The sequence below is a fragment of the Coenobita brevimanus genome, chromosome 35, assembly GCF_032717465.1.
Source record: "Coenobita brevimanus isolate Jiangsu-jjx chromosome 35, ASM3271746v2, whole genome shotgun sequence".
Lineage (NCBI taxonomy): Eukaryota > Metazoa > Arthropoda > Malacostraca > Decapoda > Coenobitidae > Coenobita > Coenobita brevimanus.
The window spans coordinates 2,665,886-2,689,905 of NC_136988.1; the positions used below are offsets into that span (position 1 = coordinate 2,665,886).

General features: G+C 41.4%; 1 protein-coding gene across 1 annotated transcript in view; it reads right to left on the reverse strand.

Annotated features, from left to right (window-relative positions):
- Coq2 (ubiquinone biosynthesis protein COQ2, mitochondrial) overlaps nt 1–22,496 on the reverse strand; it is a 34,142-nt gene extending 11,646 nt beyond the window's left edge. The window contains exons 1-4 of the mRNA XM_080269630.1: nt 22,427–22,496; nt 18,003–19,192; nt 11,028–11,175; nt 6,589–6,779 (exon numbers count right to left, since the gene is read on the reverse strand). Coding sequence (XP_080125756.1) covers nt 6,589–6,779; nt 11,028–11,175; nt 18,003–19,166 — 1,503 coding nt within the window. The 5' untranslated portion in view covers nt 19,167–19,192; nt 22,427–22,496. The remainder of the gene's footprint in view (nt 1–6,588; nt 6,780–11,027; nt 11,176–18,002; nt 19,193–22,426) is intronic.
- Between the last annotated feature and the right edge of the window lie 1,524 nt (nt 22,497–24,020).

A 24,020-nucleotide genomic window follows, 5' to 3' on the forward strand; every position in this document is an offset into this window, starting at 1 on the left:
ATCCGGCGGTGTATAGCACAAGTGTTGGCAAAAAGATTGTGATTTTTGAGGAAGGGGAGGGGGGGGGGACATTTGTCTTGTGTGGGATGAGAATGTTTGGTGAGGAGTCTTTGAAAAAGTACTAACGTTCACAAAACGTGACAGCGTTCAGATTGACTCTATCAGATACATTTATGTGAAGCTAAAGAATGTGGCGAAAGTTTTTGGCATATCAGATAGAGCCAGGATTCCATGGGCTTGAATGATGAATGAATGGAAGCGTGAGCCACTGGACTGGGCAAACTTGGGCTGTCAATTATCATAAATGTGAATTTCACAACTGTTAACCTGAAAATGGGGTAACTTGTACTTATCTTTCTATCAATTAACTGCATGCCAAACTAATGAATACCAAGGCCTGACTATATTAAGTGGAGAGAGAAATATTTTTTGTGTAAAATACTGAAACTTGTGACTTGGAAATCACTACATCATTCTACCACCACCTCACCACATTGCTCTTCTGTCACCACATCAAACTGCTCCCCACCTGTCACACCATTACACTCTCCCTCAACCTCATAGCTTTGTTCTCCTCATTGCTTATCACCTCCTCATGGTGACCTGGAGTGATCGTCCAGATCTTCCATCTGTTCCCCAGCCTCTGGAGGGATCCTTGGTGATGACTTGGACAGGCCTATGACATACTTCAGGTGGGTGGCAGAAATGTTTAGGTTACATGGCCCTTGACCTCCAACGTATCCCCACTGAACCCATGTTAAACCGACATCAATTTATAATTTATCAGCGAGCGAGCAGTTCTAACTTGATGTAACCCAATTGTAAACTGGGTCACGACCATAATGTACAGTTCGAACATAGAAAGAACAACCCTAAATAGAGCTTTACAGATAAAAAGTCACAGTACAGTATACAACAGCACCTCAACACGGAATCAACATCCATGAGTTCACCTATCAGTGTGGCAGCCTCAGATGTCTAAATATATTTACCAGTTTTTACTTTTATTTATTCATTTATTTTTTTAAGTGTGCCAAGTGATGATATTGCCTCCATCATGATACAAACATTACCTATACCAAAGTAGCAAGCATTTTCTAGTCTTAACCTGGAATCTTGTAAAGATTTGCAGAGAATGTGCATATACTGCATAGGTAAGGCGTCTGGCAATAGCATGCACATTTTACCCAGTAATGCAAAGGTATGTAGATGTGTGGTCACTGGTGCTGCAGTGGATGTGACAGTGAAATTCTGTCAGGGGGATGAGTCGCATTGAGGATATCCATATGTGCATATTCTCCACACAGTAATGCGACAGTGTGCCTATATGTGGTTGTCGGTTGTAGTCACTGCTGCTGTAGTCTGCGTATTAGTCAGTGGAAATGTATCAGGTGAATGAGTGAGGGTGCCATTCCAGCATCACTGTGCCACCAAACATGTACATAATACTTACACACATCCTTAAATTAACATATTTCACTAAAGTCCAGATATAAAAGATGATGTTGCATAGATATATGTTTAGCAATCAGTGGGGCAGCGTATCTGGTGGCTGTGTGCATGACTGAGCGAAAGTGGCAGCCTGGGACACTTGTTTACAGGTAAGAGCAAAAGTTAACCACCAATTTTCCCCCAACAGTAAGCACTGTCTTCCATATTTCATATTCCTCCCTAAACAACAGAATACTCTGTATTCTCACACTGTCACACTATTATTGTGTAATTCATACTACAATGAGGAAAAATAATTTATGTACCACCGGCCATAGACCCTGCTGCTTCTGGAATCACAGTTTTGCTCATGGCTGTACATACTTCTGGAATTACAATTTTGCTCATGGCTGTACATACTTCTCAGGTCAGGCAGCATTCACCTGAGTAAATATTGCCATACATGGATGCTATTCCAGTAACAAAACTTACATGCTTTTCCCAAGATCATGTAAACACTCCATCACTACTTTGGTGACGGTGCAGTACAATACAGAATCCATCCATCCATCATCCAATCCTACGTTGCCCCATGAGAGTGTGAAAGCCTGGGGCTAGGCAAGTTGGTCCTGACATTTAAGATGAGAGTGACCAGCCTCACTCATCCCTGACTGGCATTACATGAGCAATAACCCCCAACCATCCCTTAGATGTAAACCTGCACAGGCTCAATCCGACTGGATTGCGTTAATTACACACTAAACCACCAGGTGACATAATCTGGTTATATGGTTACCACCCAGCATAGTAAATGGTTTCCCAGTGTACAGGAAACCATTCAGCTTGTCACTCTGTGTAGAGTCACCCATAGGCAGAAAGAACAGGAGAGAAAGACAAAAGAGAGTGTAAAATCACCCATAGGCAGAAGGACAAGGAAAGAATGAAGTAAAGAAAGAGTGAAGAGGAAGGAAAGGAGGAAGGACAGGAAGGGGCAGACACCTAAGAGCAGCATTACATCGAGTGAGTGGGTGGTGAGCGCCCATTCTCAATTATCCATTGTAATTCAGCTAAGCCCTATACCTAATAACGTGAAATGCTGGATATTGAATAGTACCCCACCCCATCATCTCAACATTCGGTGTTGAGCCGGATATTGTGTTACTATACACCTTGACCCTCTACCATAAAAACTTTCCCATGAGTAAAAGATGAAAACCAAGCATAAAATACGATAAAATAATGATACGGTACAGAAATACAGTAATACAGTGCCAGTTGGCTACCGATTATGAGCTGGTTGATACACCTCAACACCAGATATTACATAGAACCACCGGTTATGTCCCATTTCAGCATTGGATATTGTACAATTTTGCCAGACACTGCTTTAACAAAGCCGAGACAGCAGCGCCGAATACTGCGTTGGACTGGATACTCTGGCAGTGGATAAATGAGAATTTTCTGTATGGTATATGGAAATCCATTCGTTAAGTAGAGAACAAATACTGGATTAAAAAAGTAAGCTTATGAATCTGTTAGTTCTGTCACAATATTAAACTTCATTACAAAGGTGAATTTAAGAGAAACATACTGTTTGGTTTACTTTTCAAATTGGAGAGTTAAATGGATCCTCTTTTAGTTCTCCCTTTGTACGAACTTGGATTCTTTCAGATGTGAAGAGTGCAGTACAGTAAAACCTCGATATAACAGATGTCAATAGACTGGAATTCGCTTTTATCGGACTCGAGGAGCTACCGGACTAAATTCCTATATATATCGGAAAAAGTCCAATAAAGCCAGAAGCAGTCCGGACAGCCTGACCACTTCAGCTATGTTCACCACAATAAGATAAATAAAATACATGTTTATCAGTGTACAGCACAATATTATTACCTATCTATCTATGTATTGCCAGACGCCTCAATCCCGTTTGGGGTGGCCACAAACAAATCGCCTCCATGTCATCCTGTCCCCCACCATTTCACTGCCCTGCTCCCAACTCACACACCCCTCTCTCATATACCTCTCCACCCCATCCCTCCATCTCATCCTCGGCCTCCCCCTCCCTCTTCCCCCCTCCACCTCACTCACATACACTCTCTTTGTCAGTCTTTCACCCTCCATCCTCTCCACATGGCCAAACCACCTCAGTGTGTTCCTCATAACATTTCCTATCACATCCACATCCACACCACAACACTCCTTTATATCCTCATTCGTCAGCCTGTCTCTCCATGTGACTCCACAGGCTCCTCTTAAATAACTCATTTCCACTGCTCTCACTCTTGACTTGTGTCCTTCCAACAATGTCCAAGCTTCACTTCCATACGTTAGAGTTGGTGTCACAATACTGTCATGTAGTAACTTTTTCACTTCCATACTCACTTCCCTGTTTCTTATCACTGCTTTCAAAGAACCAGCAACCTTTCTTCCCTGCTGTACCCTTTCAAGCACTTCACCCTCCAAACTTCCATCCTTACTCATCACACTACCCAAGTACTTAAACGTACTATTATTATACTGTGTATATATATTATACCATTTGATTAACATAGTGAAGGTATAACACAGTACAGTACCACAAAGGTAGTCAAAACAGTTTAAAAACCATTCATGCGATCCAGACTAATGTCTGATATATCGGAAAAAGTCTGTATTAGCAGGGGGAGGTCCGGGTGTCGATTTTATTGGAATTTCGCATTTTTCGGAATGGTTTGGGCCCCAATTAGTCCACCACAGAGGTATTATTGTATATTTTTTCAGAACTGTTACAAACAATGTTCACAAGTCTTATTTATTTACACTGTATTTATTTTTTTAGACCAATAATATTCCACAATGTTCTGAAAGGAGGTAAAGAGACTTAGACAGAGTAATAAAGATGTTAGTAGGGGAATGAAAGATGAAAATAGTAGATTGATAGTGACAGAGAAAAAGTAAGCAGATGGAGAGAACACTGTTAGGAACTGTTATTTAAAAAGACTGAAAGCAATACAGGCATAAAGAACTGTTATACAGAGAGAATGAAAGCAATACAAGTACAAGTGGCTGGGGAATGACTGGGAGGAGGGAGGTGGGAAAGGAGGAAGAGATCAGCTGGATGGAAATAGCTCAAGCAATGAAGTAGGTTAAAATGGGGAAAGCCCCAGGAACTGATGGAGTGTGTGGTGAAATGCTGAAGCATGGGGGAGAGACAGTAGTTGAATGGATATGGAAGATGTGCAGATTGGCCTGGGAGGAAGGCTGAGTCCCAGAGGATTTTAAGTCAGGTATAATTATTCCCCTGCACAAAGGAAAAGGGGAAAAAGAAGTGTGTGGTAATCTCAAGGGCATTAATTTTGTCTTCTTAGTGTAAAGGAAAAGTATATGGTAGAACAGTTACTAACAGAATTAAGGAAATAACAGAGGAAATAGTTGGAGAAGAACAGGGAGGTTTTAGGAAGGGAAGAGGTTGTGCAGATGAGATATTCATCCTTAGGTCTTTAGTGGAAAAGTTTCTAGAGAAGGGAAAGAAGTCGTATGCAGCCTTCATGGATATAGAGAAAGCATATGACAGAGTGGACAGACAATGAATGTGGAAAATATTATGAATGTATGGAGTAAGTGAGAAGTTGTTGAATGCTGTGAAGAGTATATACGAAGATGCTAGGACTGCAGTGTGTGTGGATGGCGAATTAAGTGAATTTTTCTATTTGAATGTTGGATCAAAACAAGGATGTGTCACGTCTCCATGGTTGTTGAATCTGTATATGGATGGGGTTATAAATGAGATATAAGTAGGGCAGTGGATATTCGAGTGGCCCTCATGACAGGGGGCAGCGTTTGGAAACTTCCTGTACTGTTGCTTGCAGATGATACTGTATTGTTAAGTGAAGACAAAGGGGAACTGGAAGGCTTGGTACACAGGACTAGGAATGTGTGTCAGAAACAGAATCTAAAGGTGACTGTAGGGAAGAATAAAGTTAAGGTCTTCGAGAGAACTAGTCACTGTATGTACAGTATGGTTGGATGACGAGGAGATGGAAAACCTATCTATTGCCAGATGCCTTAATCCCATAAGGAGTGGCCACAAACAAATCACCTTGATGTCCCACGCCATTTCACTGCCCTGCTCCCAGATCACATCCCCCTTTCTTAAATACCTCTCCGCTCCATCCTTCCATCTCATCCTTGGCCTCCCCCTTCCTCCCCTCCCCCTCCACTTCACTCACATACACTCTCCTCATCAGTCTCTCGCTCTCCATCCTCTCCACATGGCCAAATCACCTCAATGTGCTCCTCCAAATGCTTCCTATCACATCGACATCCACACCACAACGCTCCTTCACTTCCTCATTTGTTAGTCTGTCTGTCCATGTAACTCCACATGCCCCTCTCAAATAACTAATTTCCACTGCTCTCACTCTTGACTTTTCCAACAAGGTAGCTTCACTTCCATATGTTAGAGTACAGTGACTTTTTTACTTCCTTGTTTCTGAATCCTGCATAACCTGTTGTACTATTCTTTTTCCATATTTCTGGACCCTCCCTTACCCCCATTTGCTAATGAGGACTGTCTGTATTTTCCTCTTGGCCAAAGTGCCTGGAGCTGAGATAATTGGCAGAGAATGTTAGTGCTGGTTGATGTTTTGGTGATGAATTGGTTGTCTGGGCGGGTTTACATTCGAGGTAAAAAAAAAAAAAAAAAATGGAGAGGAAATTGTGCAATTTATTTTTATGCCACAACTATTTCTTCCCTCGATTTAGCTCAGTCTGAAGATTTTCAATGCGACAGCTGAGTTTTGAAGCAGTCATGTATGATTTTTTAATGAAACACATTGGCAGTGACCTCTGGTGTTGTGCTGTCAGGAAAGCTGACACACAAACAGCCTGCTGTATATAACATTCAAATTCCACTACCACCCCATCCAGATTTCAAGGAGCGTGTATTCTGGAATAATGTACGAGGTGGTGACGCCAACGCTGCTTCCTGAATTGAGTAAACTATCCACAGCGACGTACATGAACACCCAAGACCAGTGCTCTTCAAGGCAATGAATAAGGCCCCTATACAAAGTTAAGAACTGATGATGATAACAATTATGATGACAACAATGAAACCATAGGAAATAATGACATTTATGAAGATAATGCTGATGATTTTGGTGCCATTCTTACCTGATGGGCATAGATGGTATCATATATCAGTGTCCATGCCAGACCAGATGCGTAGAGAAAGAAAGGAGGCGCGGCAATGGTTGAAGTTACTGCTGTCCATCCCAGCAATGCTCCCCAGTTGAATGTCAGGCCCAGAACGACTTGAGGGAACCATGTTATGCGCTTCATTAGAGGATAAACCATAACAAGACCTGTGGGAATAGTAGGCATGGTGGATAGTGGCAGCTGTGTAATTTATGATGCTGTGGTAATTGTTATGGTTGTGGTCCTTGTGGTAGTTGTGGGTGCTATATTAAGCATCTCATTTGCAAGTACACTGTGGAGGCAGTAGTTGCTGTTGTTGTTGTGGCCCCATCCTCATCTGAATATGAACCCAGTAAATGGCAGAAAACTAACCACATGGACTTGGTCCTACAAGAGAATTTTTTCTGAGATTAGCCTGAAAGAATGATGAATTCTAAGAGTAAGGTGCATAAGTCGAGAAGGGTGTGCTGTGGCGTGAGGGACTGTATTGCAGTTAGGGTACAATGGATTGGTAGAAAGTTGTATTTTGAAGCAGTGCTGGTACTGAAGCAGGGAAGAGTGATGGCCACATCACAGCCTGGATAGGTGCATTTGTCTCTCTCTGGGAAGGGCAAGGTTTGTGGACTGAATGTCTTACAGAGGATCAGGAAGGATGCTGTTTAGCTGGGGGCTTTGGATGACTGTGTTTGCATGTATGCTTATGAAGTGTAGAGTTGGGTGAGGGAGGAAGCATACTGAGGTATTCTGTGTACACCAGACCCCTAATTTGCACGTCTAATGTATCCAGGAATTTAATTGTGCAAACTAAAATGTGCAAATTGCAACACCCAAACCCATTTTATACAGGTAACTTGTATGATGAAATCCCAAGATTATTCCAGAGTTATCCCCCATGGCCCTCTTGAAAAATATTCCCCCTTCTTGATCAAACCTAACATTCACTGTCGTGAACATACAACTCAAGGAACATCATTAGGCATAAAAATGGAATAATTGGAGTTTACAAAGTTGTAAATAAGTAGTGATCACTTACCATGACAAGCAATGGAGCGATGTTCGGGTGTAGTGGAAGGAGGTATCTTCAGATAACAATTTACATTGCTATAGGATTTATCCCAATTGATACCAGGTATTAGTTAGCCCAAATTTTTTCATTTACAACAACAGATCCACTAAACATACACATTCTGTTATGGTAAGTATGAGAAACACACACAGGCAATGTTGGACTAATGGAAAGTAATGACAAGGGCATAATAAGGAAGAAACATATAGGCCTAACACAGAGTGGCCTGAGATGGGCTTGAGGTGAGGGGTTCAGATGCTAGGAGAGTGGAAAGTTAGTGGTCTCCATCACTTGGGATTAACTCCTCAAGTAGGGCCTCATTTTTGAATACCAAAAAACCATCAGAAACCACTGACACTACACCATCATTGTTGGGAGAAACCAGCTCAATTGCCTGATAAAGATATTGTTTTAGTTAAAAAAAATATGCAATAACAGCAGGATTGCAAATTCTTATCTAGCATGAATAATGAAGATCACTATAACCAAGGGGTCACTATATTCATTCATCTGTATTCACGTACGGGTATTTGTACTTTACAGGATTTGAGTACTATAATCATACTGTCCTATCTCCACCATTATAACTACAATATCTAACTTTTCCTTGAAAGTATGGATATTCTTAGCAATTACCACACTTTCACCTAATTGATTCCATTTAGTTATACAGTAAACCACTGCTATACGTGGGTTTGCCATTTCCAGTTTCACATACTTTGCAGATTTTTCTGGGAAATTATTTCAGAAATTCACAGGAAGATATTTCCTGCTTTTCCCACGGCATCAGCTGTTCCTAGTGGTTCATAAGTGATTTTTTGCAGTTTTCCATGAGAAATACTGTCCTATACAGTTAAACTGTGCAGTTACCCTGTATAGGTATGCACTGTTCAGCATAAGGCACCAGCACTCTACAGCACTCGGTATTTCACAGCACAAATCTCCACACTTTTCTTGCACTGAGAGCTTTTTTGTGACTGCTTCCTGGGGTAGCATCCCTTATTATCTGTGTACATGTCTTCTTTCTCCCTATCCTACTGACCATTCAAAGAAGGGACCCAATCATGTGCCATCGTACTCATTCTCTCTCAGTTCATCTTACAGGTTGTGCAGAAGAAAGTGGTGTCACTGGAAGAGAAAGTGAAACTGTTGAACATGATGCGTGAGAGGCAGTCAATCGTGGCTGTTGGGAAAAATTTTGGTGTGAACGAGAGCATGGTGCATTACTTCAAGAAAAATGAGAGGGCCATTTGTGTTGCTGTATCCAGAAAAGCCTGAGTATCATCCTGTACTGCCTTTTTAGGAAGTATTAATGTGCCATAAAATGCATTTACAAGTCTATATGTAATGGGAATGGTTAAAACAGAGAAATCAATAATAGTAACAAGCAGAACACATGTGAATGCACAACTTGAGAGTTGAACTGAGAAAGAATTGGCGTGACAGTATATGACTGGGTCCCCTCTATCATCAGCCTGAATGCTGTTGAGTGCTGATGCCTTGTGATGAACAGCACATACCTATACAGGGTAACACACAGTTTAACTATATAGGACAGTATTTCTCAAGGGAAACATGCAAAAAGAATCAAAGAATCACTTATGAACCATTATGAACAGCTGATACTGAAGGAAAAGCAGGAAACATCTTCTTGTGAATTTTTTAAATAATTTCCCAGAAAAATTGGGGAATATGCAAACCCATGATTAGCTGGGGTTGACTGTACTGTATATGGTAAGGTACTGACAAAGTAAGGGGAAAAAAATGAGGAATTAGTTGGAGAAGAACCAGGAGGTTTCAGGAAAGAAAGAGGTAGAGTAGATCACATATTCATGCTAATGTGTTTAGTAGAAAAGTTTCTAGAAAAGGGGAAAAAGTTGTATGCGGCCTTCATGGATTTAGAGAAAGCATATGACAGGGTGGATTGACAAACAATGTGGAAAATATTAAAAATATATGGAGTTAGTGGGAAGCCGCTGAATGCTGAGAAGAGTACGTATGAGGGTGCCAAGGCTACAGTGTGTGTGGATGATGAACTGAGTGAACTTTTGTCTGAACGTTGAATTGCAACAGGGATGCATCATGCCTCCATGGTTGTCCAATCTGTATATGAATGGAATTATAAGAGATAATGGGTTGGGCACTCGATGCTGGAGTGGTCCTAATGAGAGTGGGCAGCATTTTGAAACCTCCTGTTCTGCTGCTTGTTAAGTGAAAACAAAGGGGAACTGCATGGCTTGGTGAATGAGTTTGGGAGTGCGTAAGAAACTGAATCTTAAGGTGAATGCAGGGAAGAGTAAACTCATGGTCTTCCAGAGAAATGAAGTCACCAAATGTACAGCGAGGCTGAATGGTAAGGAAATGGAAAATGTGAGTGAATTTAAGTACTTGGGCAGTGTGATGAGTAAGAATGGAAGTTTAGAAGATAAAGTGATTGGAAGGGTACAACAGGGAAGAAAAATTGTTGGTTCATTGAAAGCAGTGATAAAGTATAGGGAACTGAGCATGCAAATAAAGTAAAATAGTTGTTGCATGACAGTGTGATACTCACTCTAACACATGGAAGTGAAGCTTGGACCTTGTTAGAAGGACACAAGTCAAGAGCGAAAGCAGTGGAAATGAGTTACTTGAGAATAACATGTGAAGTTACATGGTGAGACAGACTAACAAATGAGGAGTTGAAGGAGTGTTGTAGTGTGGATGTGGGTGTGTGTGATGGAAACCGTTAGGAGAATTACACTGAGGTGATTTGGTGATGTCAAGAGGATGGAGAGTGAGAGATTAACAAGGAGAGTTTATGTAAGTGAGGCAGAGGGGGAAAGAGGGAGGAGGAGACCGAGGATGAGATGGAGGGATAGAGTGGAAAGTTATATAAGAGAGGAGGATGTATGTTGGGGAAAGGGCAACGAAATGGCAGGGAACTGAGCAACATGGAGGCGATTTGTTTGTAGCCACCCCTCACAGGATTAGGGTGTCTGGCTAACGATATATAGGTAGACAGAATAACTGCTGCTGGCACAGTTGCTTGCTGACAACGAGACGACCTTGTGCTGCCAGCCCTACCCTGCCAGTGGTGGCAATCTATGGTACCACTGTGTTTGCTGTTAGTACTCAAGTGGCTGTTGTTAAAGGGGCGATGGAGAAGATGGCATGATACAGTATATAATGTACATAGAGTGTGGTGTAGACAGATGATGTACAAAGAAATGGTCAAGAACAGGTCCTATGGGCTGGTGACACAGGAGCTCCAGCTCTCCCTGTCACCAGCTTGCCACCCATGATGGAAGTAGCGGCATGTTTGACCTGTGTTATAGTTCACTCTCGGTGAAAACCATGCCACGAGACTCACCCAAAGATGAAGCACCGAGGATAATTGAAGTGAAATTCAGTTGAAGAAGGATGAAACAACCCAACCCCAGTTGCACTGCCAGTAGAGCTGTTGCATCCCACAGTGTCAGGGTTCCATCTGCCAGTGGTCGACTGGCCGTGCGACTGACCTGTGTCATTGGTGTTGTGAGAGCAAGAATAAAACTACATATATTCAACTTCTTCAATTAAAAGCCCTTTTTTATATTATACTCATCCTACTTCCACAATTTTTTTTTTTCAGTGTGGAATAGATATACGGTAAGTTTTGAACAAGAGAGGTTATATACAATCTTCATTAACTTCTTTATTGCGAGACATCCTTTCAAAGCTAATTAAAATCAGGTTAAAGTAGCAAGAATAAACTAAGATAAGTCACTGGACTCAAAGAGTTGAACTGTGGGATATCTGTACAGTATGCAAAATGCCACTTTAAATTTAAAAAAAAAAAAAAAAAAATCACAAAAGACACTCTCTGGTTCAAAATTAGAAGGTTAAAAACCTAATATACAGTACATCCCCCTAGTACGCGCCTATATGGGCGGCAGAGGATGTCGCGTACTAGGAATTCACGTACTGTGAATACATAAACACATGGGAAAAATTACATATGGGCAGCACCCCCCTTCATGGGCAACCCTTGTGAACCTTTCAGACCTATGTACAGGCATTGTACTATACAGGGAAACTATCTAATGCATATTACCTAAGATAAAGTACACCAACAAGATTATGGCTTTACTAGGTAAATCAACAAAGATTTGGCTTAACTAAACCAACAAGAATATGGCTGCTCACCTTTACCCATTATCGCTTCTTGGGGGGGCAATGTCGCGTACTCAGGGTAACCCCGGATTTGGGCCACTCTTTGCTGACCGTCTCGCTCACAAGTTCAATTCGCGTACTAATAAAAAATACACTAAAATTAAAAAAAAAATAGGTCTTTGCGTACAAGGGGGATCGCGTACTCGGAACTCGCGTACTGTGGGGATGTACTGTACTGTACACTCTTTTCTGACTTCATAATCATTTAATAATTAATCACATGCAACTTTAAGTTGAGAAAAAGCAAAAAATCATTTCAACACAACTTCAAGCACAATAACACTGAATAAGGACAGACTGAATTATAATAACAGGTTAACAGTGAAATTCTTAGCCACGTATTTTAATTTTCAGCTAAATAAAATTAAAACTGGCATTAGTTGGAACAGAGTATAATAGCTATACCTTAACGTATGCACTTTTTAAATTTGTGGTTTTGACAATTCTCAGGTACTGCACTGTATATGTACACCAATTTTCTGCTGTGACTTTAGAGCACATGCTTAAACCTTACACTGCAAAGTGGAATGCAAGCTCACAGTTTTTTACAATAATTTCTGAAGCATGAGATGAAAATGGAACATGTCTGATCCTGTAATGCCACTGACTACTCTGTAAGGTGGGATGCATGCTAATCTTACATAACCGTATCAGGTTTCTGGGCAGGGCAGATTATGTCTGTGCTAGAGTCAGTCTCTCTCGTGCTGACCCACATCTTTACGCCGCGATATTTATCTTTGATCACTCTGAGTAAATACACTTATCATGACAGAATGTTGGCTTTGGTGCCATTTTAAAGCTGAATAGTTGTAATTTAATGTAGTATGTTCAAAAAGGGAAAACACTGAAAATAAAAAGTCAAAATGACGAGCTGAAGTTAGGCGAAAACCAAAAATTTTATACAGTACCATGTCATAGAAAAAAAAAAAAAACTAATAAATATATAAAAATCTGGTTTAAACCATGCAAGACTACAATAAATAACCTTTATAATAATATACAGATTATGGTTATTTTTGCATTGTATTCCGCGGTAATGCGAAAGGAAAAAGAAGCTCAATTTTTTTTATTCTCGGACTCATATTCGCTTTGCAATCTATTTCTCTGATTGGTCAGTGTAAATACATTTTTAAAAATAGGATGCTAGTTATGGTGCTATTTTGAAGCTGAATAGTTGTACATTATTGCAATATGTTCAAAAAATGAAAACAAAGAAAATCAAAACTCCAAATGGCAAGTTGAATTAGGCAAAAACCAAAAATTTTACACCTTGCCATAGAAAAATATTTGGAAAAAAAAACTAATAAAGATATATAAATCTGGTTTAAACCATGCAAAATTACAATAAGTTACCTTTACAATGACATATAGTTTATGGCAACTTATGCGTACTGCACAGTAAAGCAAAAGAAAAAAGATGCACAATTTTGTATGATTCTCAGCCACATCTTCGCTTAGCAATCTTTTTCTTTGATTGGTCTGTGTAAATATAATTTTCAAAACAGAATGCTGGTTTGGTGTCATTGTAAAATGGAATAGTTTTACTTTATCGCAGTACTGTATGTTCATAAAACGAAAACAAAGAAAATAAAATGACAAGTTGAAGCTGGGCAAAAACCAGAAATTTTATACCCTGAGGTTGAAAAATATTGGCCAAGAATAAAGTAATAAAGAGACAAAGCCATGAGTCAGACCAGCTGTGCAATACCTGCCACGCACAGAGCGACCATTTCATGACATCATGTTCGAGTCTCTTTGTTATGACGTGTAAACATGATTTCTGGCGATTATTTTACAAAAGTATCTTAAAATGACACATAAATGAGTCATCAGAATCTCCAAGGTCGGACGTGAAATGACGCGAAAACTAGTCATCGGAATCTCAGTGTTAATGACTTCAGGCACTCCATAAATGACCATAAAAAAAATAAGAGTTTGCATTCCACTTGGCAATTCAAAGTTTAGGCATACATTCCTTAAATTCACATGAGTGGAAGTCCAAGCAGCAAGGGGTTTGCTAATGGCAAACAGGTACTTCCACGCTTGCACTTGCTTGCACCGTACCAATGCATTAACTCTTCAACAGTGATCCCTTGGTTATCATGCACTTGGTTATAGTGGTTTTCGTTACGGCTGCAGGATGAAAATCCACACTCCTGCCATTACTGCGCATTTTTTGACTAGAGAACATAGCTGTCACACAACTAAGCTGGTTTCTGTTGCCAATAATGGTGCAGTATCTGTGGTTTTCAATGGCTTTCAGGGGTTCAAAGATGAGACCCTACTTGAGAGGTTAATCCCAGGCAGTGGAGACTACTATCTCTCCACCTCTTAACTAATAAGGAAAAAGTTTCATATTCTTGCCTGGAAGGAGAACATCCCTACCAGATGGTCAGTGAGGAGAATGCCCTTGGCCTCCCACCAATGTTGTCCTCCTATGAAAATGAAGCTTATAGTCAGTCTCCCAAGGCATGAAGGGCTTAAAACTCCTGATATTATGGCTGCTTATCTCAAATTAATCATCCCAAGCTCCTACAAGGTGTCTATCCAAACCATCCAACACCGGTTGCAGAAGGACCAAGGACCTGAACCCGTTATCATGCTTGCCAGCCATGAAACCACTTCTGACCAAATAAAAATGCCAGAAAGGCCTCGAGTTTGCAAAGAAATACAAAGACTGGATCTCAGAAGACTGAAGAAAGGTGATGTTCTCTGATGAAGGCATTATTATGCATTTTCATCCTAGTATTAGGAGGGTAAGGACGACCCACAACATCAACCACAGTGATAGCGTAATGGTGTGGGGTTGTTTTAGTGGAGAAGTGGGCATGGGTGGCCTCTGTTTCTTTCCTAAAACTACAATAATGACTGCTGACCAGTATATGCAGGTGCTGGACAACCACCTCCTGCAATTTTACGACAATCATGATTGCACACATTTTACACAGGACCCTGCCTCATGTCATGAGGCAAAAAGGGTTATGAAATTCCTCTTAGACCCTGACACTGAAGCGCTGGATTGGCCAGGTAACTCTCCAGATTTGAATTCCAATGGAAATGCATGGAATTATACAATGGACCGGCTTACAACATGCAAGAACTCATTGGTACCTCACCTTAGGTATGAGATTCGCATCATGTGGCTCAGGGAAATGAATGCAGAATGCTTCCAAAATTTACTAAAAAGCATGCCCAAACACCTCCAGATTGTAACTGAGGCCAAGGGCAACATGGCCAAGTATTAGGATGTAGTTATGTTGCACAGTTTTGTCTACATCATTAATATACAGGTATTCCCTGGAATACGATTTCTGCTTACAGGGAAGGTCTTGTGCTGATAGTTTCTTCTGCGGAGTCCATACTGTATATATATAGGTACCACAGACCCTCACTGTAACAAATTGGGAGAAAGTCAGGTCTATTATAGCTCACAGTCCATTACATCTGAGGGTCCCCCTTTGAGGTGAGATTTCAAGCACATACAGTAATCCCTGTACTTTCCGGACGCCCACTTTCTGGACACCCCACTTACCGGACATTATGGGCCTGGACCTTCAGAACCCAAAAATGGCCAAAAAAAAAAAAAAAAAATCCCCCCAAAATCTGAATTTTTTCCCACCTGTAATTTGAAATTGCCACGCGGCACCGAACAGCTGTTACACCACGGACCCTTCACCCCTTCCTTCCTCCCCCCTCCCCCGTCAGGATTGCCATTTGGTATTTTTCATTGTCAAATGTGGGCCAGTTTGGTAATGAAAAATTCGTTTGGTAATGAATTCGAACAATGCATTACCAAACGGATTTTTCACGTGTATGAGGATACACAGGATGGAGATGGTGGATTGTTTGCTCTCTCTTATTAATCTGCTACCCTACATAGCATGAAAATAATCAACATGCTGTTAATTATAAGGAGAGTGATTACATTTATTTACACTTGTATATACAGTATAATTAGTGAAGAATAAATGCTAGCTTTACGAATTAGGAAATGAAAAGTTAAATTTGGCAATGGAAATTGAGGAGTTTGGTAATGTGGCCATTGTGATCTGCCAACTCTGTTTCCCCGTCACCAGCAAGGCACCAACAGTTACTGCCTAACTTCGATCGTGAGCAGATGTTCATCGCGGTGGAAGCCACACGTACTCGTTTTTTGTGAATAAACAGTGAATAAACTGCAATACCTCGCCACTAGACCACATGGGACTTTACAGTGTTGTGCAGTGTTAAGAAAATAGAATTTAGAATGCAAAGGATTAACTGTGGAGTTCAAACTGGTGGTTGAAACTGGCCTGGTGCAATTAACAGTGTGCAGTGTTAAACAATTATAACTCACAGTGCAAAGAATTACTGTAAGTGCAGCACAACACTAGATTACTGTACATGCTTCAAGAGCATTTTCACCACTGCCAAAGCCTTTGGTGAAGGCAGCCACAGACGTGCTGTAAGTACCCTGGCTGTGGTATAGTCAATTCTAATTCCTCATTCTTTGGTTCCTTTTCATTTATTTCATGCTTTATGTCCATTATTGGTGTGAATAGGGTCTTAAATAGGTTTAAATAGGTGCTATGCATGTCCGGTAGGGAGTTATTTAGGTGGTTTTCAGTCAGGCTGGGTTAGGGTCCTATGTACCAGTCCAGGAGCCAGGGGCCAACTTTCCGGACGGGACCACTTTCCGGACATGCCTTTGGCTCTATTACATCGGATAGTGTATTCTAGTACTATAAATGTAAGCTATACCCATTTTATGCTAACATGACCCATAATTTCTCTCTATCTGCTCACTTTCTCTCCCTTCTCCACTAATAATCTACCATTTTTATCTTTCACTCCCCAACTTGGGGGAGGTGGTAGCTCAGTCAGTAAAGAGGTGGCCTGCAGTCCTACCGGACCCAGTATCAAATCCCCACTGGGGTGGGGAAGAGTTTAAGGATTTGAAATTAATAAGAGCAGACTTTACTGAGCTACCTGACGACCTGCTGACATATCATAAAAATAGTCCTGCTAATACTAATACACCAGTCCCGTATGAGACAGCCCTAGCATGTATTCAATATGGACGGCGGGTGTTAGCGCTGAAGTGGTGACATGTAGAGGTGTATGGTATGTAGGAGGACTACTGGGCCTTGGGAGCAGGCTGTGAAAGCCTATGCCCAGAGTCAGATAAAAAAAAAAAAAAAAAAAAAAAATTCTTTGGCACCATATCTAACTCTCATTACCTCTTTTCAGAACATTTTGTGACATTCCCTCCACTTTACACTCAAATATCTTCCAAATTCCTCATCCACTCTCTTCTTACTCTCTCTCACTAATCTTTTCATTTCTCTCTTCCTCTCTACATATAACTCTCACTTCCGTCTCTCAATTTCTTCCATGCCCGTTTCTCATCCACTCACTATATGCTTTCTTCTTTTGTGCCACAGCCTCTCTCACCCCTTCATTCCACCATGCTGTTCCCTGCACCCCTTTTCGTCTTCTCTTCACCCCACACACCACCTCACATCCTGCACAGATTCCTTTTGTGAATATCTTGCACACAACTTCCACATCCCCCATCTGCTCCAATCCATGTTTACCCAATTGCTCCTCCCTCTTAAATTCTGCCCTTTTTCCATCCTCCTGTAACCTTTCCACCCTCCTTGTATGCACTACTTCCTCCCGTCCTTCCCACACAGACATATTGTTGTTAATTTAATAGAAAGTGATGAAAAGGGCACAATAAGGAAGAAACATATACCTCTGAGACACCTGGGATGGCTTGAGGTAAGGGGTTCTGAGGCTAGGGGGTAGAGAATTAATGGTTCTGCCACCTGGGATTAACTCCTTGAGTAGGGCTGATCTTGAATCCCTCAAAGTCATAAAAAATCACATACCGTTTATTGCACCATCACTGTTAGCAGAAACCAGCACAGATGCACGACAACAATGTTTTGGGGCTGATTTCATCTTGCGATAACGAAAACAGCTATGACCAAGTGCACAAAAGCCAAAGGATCACTGTACCTTATTACATTTATTTTGAAAATGTCAACCTTAATCAAAATTAATGTGACAGAATATGCAAAAAATAAAATTAAAAAAGGAATTCCCAGCCAAAACTGGTTAATAATACGGCCATGAGAGAGGCACTAACCTTGCCGTCAATATCTCGGTCCCACATATCGTTGATCGTGCATCCCGCTCCCCGCATTATCACAGCCCCAGCCCCAAACAGGACCAAGAGAGTAGGGTCAGGAAAACAGCCTGCAGGTGCAGAAAGAGCCAGGCTCCACCCGCATGGCCAGAAGAGCAGCCAGGAGCCAATGGGTTGGTGTAGACGCATTAATTGTAGATATGCACGCAGTGTGACTGGACATGCATTGACGATCTTCTGAGCAACTGTTGTCTTGCTGGCGATACTGAGTGGTTTAGGGATACCTGGGGGTTGGCTAGGGTGGCCTGGGAGTTGGTTAGGATGGCCTGGAGGTTGGACAGGGTGACCTGGGGGTTGGACAGGGTGGCCTGGGGATTGAGTACGGTGGCTTGAGGATTGGGTATAGTGGCTTGGGGGCTGGGTGGGGTGACATGGGGGCTGAGTAGGGTGGACTGGGGGTTTTGCTGGGTGGCTTGAGGCTCGTATACTAAATCCTTGAGGCTGAACTGATGTATGACTGTTTGGGGGTTGCATACAACTTTGGTACTGAGCAAGATGACTTGAGTATTGTGTAAGATCAACTGAATTAATCATGGAATGTGATGGACTGATCTGATGGGTAACATTTGGTGTCCGTGAATAACTGGACGTTGTCGGTGATATATGATGACACAAATCCACCTCACTAGCTTCAGATGGAGTGGCAGAGCTAAGACCTGTCGAGCAGGGACCAAGGTGAGCTCTGTCAATGTGGAAGATATGAATGCTTGTGGTGGTGTAAGCTGAAACTGACCCTATACATTCTGAGGGTTCCTGAATGAAGCTTCTCTCGCTTCTCCTTCTTGCAACTGGAAGTGTGTGTGTTTTTTGCGAACAGTCTCTGTGGCCGTAGTGACCAACTGTTGCAGTTGACCAAGGGTGAAAAGAAGTTTGATGACTTCTTGTGACAGAAGCTACGGTGGTTCCTATGTTTTCTAACTCTTTGTGAACCAAGCTTCTCTCTCTCTTGCCTGCAGATGTGTGCTTTTGTATATAGTCTCCATTGTCATTGCAAACAGTGCACTGTGAAACTTGCCTGCTACTCTGCCACCCCCTCCATCTGGTCACCAAGCTTTTACCTCCACCCCACTTCCACCCTCTCACCAACCACCAGCCCACATTCATACCAATGCTAGGATGGTCTGCACCACCTGGGGGAAAACACATGCACTATTAGAATACAAAATTCTGGTGTACAGAAGGTCCTTATTAAATTTTGCATTTCTCTTTACATGTTTGTATGTTCTTAGGTTCTCAGTAATTTACTGAAAAATTGTCTGTTCACTGTTAACTGATGCATGAAAAGCTGAACCATAATTTCCTCCAATTTGCAGTACCAACAGTATGGAAAAAAATTTAAATTGGAACACATTATCTCCCGAGTTTTCATGGAAACAACATACTGTAGAGTAATTTCTCAATTATCCAGCATAATTCAGCCAAACCCCCAGCCACGTATTGAAAATTATGCTGGATATTGCATTGGTACCATCAATTGGCTATCCCTTCCACACTAAGCCGCATAATGTCACTACCCCAAGCTATCCGTCTCGACCCTCTATCAAGAGCTTTCCTACAATATTACCCATGAGTAAAAGATTAAAATCAAAATGTGGATGCAATTTGTTTGTGGCCACCCCTCATGACAGGGAAGCTATTTGTTTGAGGTCACCCTTCATGGGATTAAGGCATCTGGTAATAGACTGATAGATATACAGTAATCCCTCAATTATCCAGCGTAATAGAGCCACTTAAGGCATGTCAGAAAAGTGGACCTGCCTGGGTAATGGACTTCTCCCCTGGCCTCCCTTCACAGGATACATAACGTAACTTTGACAGCCACTGTAAAAGGCCACTACAGTACATCATACAACACTTGTTCCTGTTGTATAACGCTGGACTACTCTATCTGGTCATGCAGAACTATAAACCACAACCAAGTAATTACCATAGGCAAGCACCAGGGTTGGAAAAAACTGATTTTTTTAAAGCCCCCCAAAATAATTTTTTAAATCAAATCAGATTTCTATGATTTAAATTGAGTTTGTTCACTTTTACGAAGACATTTTCTTATACTAAACCTTTGCCAGTGTTAAGTGAAACCATATTTTGGTATCAATTTTGGGAATTCAATCAAAGGAGTAGCCTATCATACTGGGTCTTTTTTCCTCCTAGACGCCTTACTCCCGTAAGGGGTGGCTATGAACCAACTGCCTCCATGTCGCTCTGTCTCCTGCCATTTCACTGCCCTGCTCCCATCTCACACCCCCTTCTCTCATATACCTCTCCACTCCATCCCTCCATCTCATTCTTGGCCTCCCCCCCTCTCTCCCCCCCTCCACTTCACTCACATACTCTCTCCTCATCAGTCTCTCTCTCTCCACATGGCCAAACCACCTCCTAAAGCTTCCTATCACATCCACATCCACTCCACAACACTCCTTCACTTCCTCATTTGTCAATCTGTCTCTCCATGTGATTCCACATGCTCCTCTCAAATAACTCATTTCCACTGCTCTCACTCTTGACTTCTGTCCTTCCATCAAGCTTCACTTCCATACGTTAGAGTTGGTATCACAACAGAGTAACTTTTTCACTTCCATGCTCACTTCCCTGTTTCTTATCACTGCTTTCAAGGAACCAGCAACCTTTCTTCCCTGCTGTACCATTTCAAGCACTTCATCCCCAAAACCTCCATCCTTACTTGTCACACTGCCCCAAAACTAAATGAAACAATACATACTGAAAGATGGATTTCATTTTTCAACTTCCTAACTCGATACTAGGTTGTTAGGTTAGGTTAGATTTAACTATTAATCTAGGTACAGTTAAGCTAGGTTAGGTTAGGCTTAGTTAAACTATCTATCTATCTATTGCCTGATGCCATAATCCCATGAGGGATGGCCAATTGACTTTGAGTTATCGGTTTTATGGGGAGGGGCACTAACCCTCCACCAACCCACTTGCTGACACGTAGGGAGCACTTATGGGTTGGTTATATGGTTACCACCCAGCACTGAAAATGGTTTCTTGGCTTACAGGAAACCATTTGGCTTGTCACTCGATGTAAAGCCACCTGTAAAGGAAAGAAGAGCAATATGAAGTGACAGGAAAGATGGAAGATATAGGAAGAGAGGAGGGCAGGCACAGAAAAAGAATGATAAAGGATAAGGAAGAAGTAGGCAGCACTACATCACGTGAGTGGATGATGGTCGCCACCACCTACCACGACTTAGTTAAACACGTGGTATTATTTAGGAAATACACACAACTAACATAAACTGAAATTCGTTTGTCCGTCATTTACTTTACGCAATTCTAATCAATTTTTCTTCAACATCCATCCATCGCAAATGCACTTTTTAGTACTAAGTAGATAAGCAGTAAGAGTGGTGGTTGTTCAGCTCATAACCCTGTCTCTTATTGAGTCTACCTCCAGACTAGATTAAACTGGGTTAGGTTAGGTTGTTAGATTAAATTAAATCAGATGCAATGAGAGACAGAGATAGGAGCTGCAGACTCCACCTCCCCCGTCTCCTTTTTTATGTACAAAGAAAAGCATTTGCCACGAATGCTTATACAAGAGAAAATGCATAGAACTGCGTAAATTCAGCAATGAGCATATTAATTTCAGTGTCCGTTAGCTGGGTGTATTTCCGGAAATTTGACGAACACTTAGGTTAGGACCGCCCCTTCCGCCATTACGCTTAATAAACCAAATGAGTTGATGGCTGAACATATCTAAAAACAACAGGGGAGAAAAATTTCACATGGAACGTTTATTTACCACCCCAAAAATAATCAGAAAAATGTAACACACTATTTGGAAGAACTGATTTTGTAAGGCACTTGTATTGCTCCAAATAAAGTGTACCTTTACCGGTTGTGGCCAAGTAAGGTTAGTTTAGACTGGGCTAGGTTTCATAAGGTTAGGGTATTTTTGGTTAGGCTGTTATATTAAGCTGCACAGGTTAGGTTTGTTACGGCTTAGTTATGAACACGCAAGGTTAGGCTTGCGTTAAATTTTGGTAGATATGAGTGGGTTTTCAAAAAGTCTGCCATTATGCCTGACAAACATAAATGAAGAATCTCAATGAACACCGACAGAAAAAAAGGCGGAAAACAATATCAGCAAAAAGCATTTACCACCCTAATTCTAAAGATACGAAAAACAACCAGGGTGAAGAGGAAGTGAATGAATAAGGTATTGCTACTGCTTAAACTAAAGTATATGTTTACCTTTTAGACAGCCTTTTTTTTTTTTTTAAAAGTGGTGCCGGTACCAAATCTTGACAAAAATTTTATATCTGAAGCACGAGTCTCTGATAATATTGCCTCGTATTATCAAGAGAACGTGCAATAACAAAAACAAAAATAATCCTCACATGCATGTACAGTAGGTCAGGTCACAGCACTATACTGAAAGTTAAAGAAGCCGTCAGTCCAGGCGTGGGCTTCAGCTGATGTTGTGGGCACTTGAATTGTCTCTCTCCAGGGACTGTATTTTACTATTTTCTACATCCCATCTCAAGGGTATATTACAGATGCGGCTCGTATTTAACTTTCATCAACACTGGCGAGTGCAATGACACAAGGTAATTGCCAATACACAGACAAAAAAAAAAAAAAAGTGCTACAATTCATTTCCTCTGAAACTAAGCTTAAGATGACCTCGAATGACGCAACTTACGCAGGGTAATACCTGTGCGATTACCACACAGGCGCGGCCTTTCAGCGCAGAGTATTAATGCATGTATGTGTACTATTCCCTACCTGTCAACAAGTGGGTTGGTGGAGGGTTAGTGCCCCTCCCCATAAAAAAACTAAAAGTCAGATATGGCGTATGGCTCCAGATGGAAAGATATATAGACATACAGTATATTTGTGGCTGTCAGTACACAGAAGTGTGTGTTGGGCTAAAGACTGGTAGTGAACTGTGACTTAGAAAAAGTCATCAGTTTGGGATATCAGTGAAATGCATAGGAATAATAATCAGTTTGTTGTTTTCAGGTTGACATCTGCATGCACCAGCAGAGACCCTGAGTTGTGCATCCTGTCTGAGCTGTGGCACCACATAAATTACTCTCAAGTATATTGGCTGGGGCAGGCAATCTGCTCTGTCTATCTGTCCATCTATCTATCAGCCCATCTATCTGTCTATCTAACTATAGCCAGACTCTTTAATCCTGTAAGGGGTGGCCACAAACAAATTGCCTCCATGTTGCCCTGTCCCCTGCTATTTTGTTGCCCTTCTCCCAGCTTACACCCACCTCTCATATACTGTACTTCTCTTTTCCATCCCTCCATCTCATCCTCAGTCTTCTCCTCCCTCTCATCCCTCCACCTCACTCACACTTTCCTATTTAGCCTCTCACTCCATCAAATGGCCAAACCACCTCAATGTATTTCTCCTAACATTTCTATCACATCCACATCACATCACTCCTTCATATCTATTGCATGTCAGTATTAGCCACTCTTTTAACAGCTGAGCCTTTATATTACTTCTTTCTTATCATTTTATAACATTCCAGATTTGGTAAAATAAAATGCTATTGACTTTTTAAAACTTATGAATGATAAGAGTAAAAGCATCAGGGAGACCTCATTTTGGGAAGGAGTAATTGCATGCTATATATGACCTCTCCAGTTCTAACTCCATCTTGTGCAGTGTTTGTGATCAGCGGGTGCATAAGAGATGAAGTGCTATTAGAGGTAGACTGCAAGGTAATGTTGATTTCATGTGTGCAGTTTGTTGGGGAGAGCATTTGAGATTGTCAGGTTGAAAGTATTGACCTTCCTGGTGAGTGTCTTGAGTATATAGAAGAGTTTTATTATTTGGAGTAGCATGTTATATGCTGGAGGTGGGGCTGTGGCCAGAGTGAGGAGTGGTTGGAAGAAATTCAGGGAGCTGTTGCCTCTCCTGACATTGAGAGGGTTTTTTCTTTATGCTAAGGGACCTTTGAACAGTATGCAGCA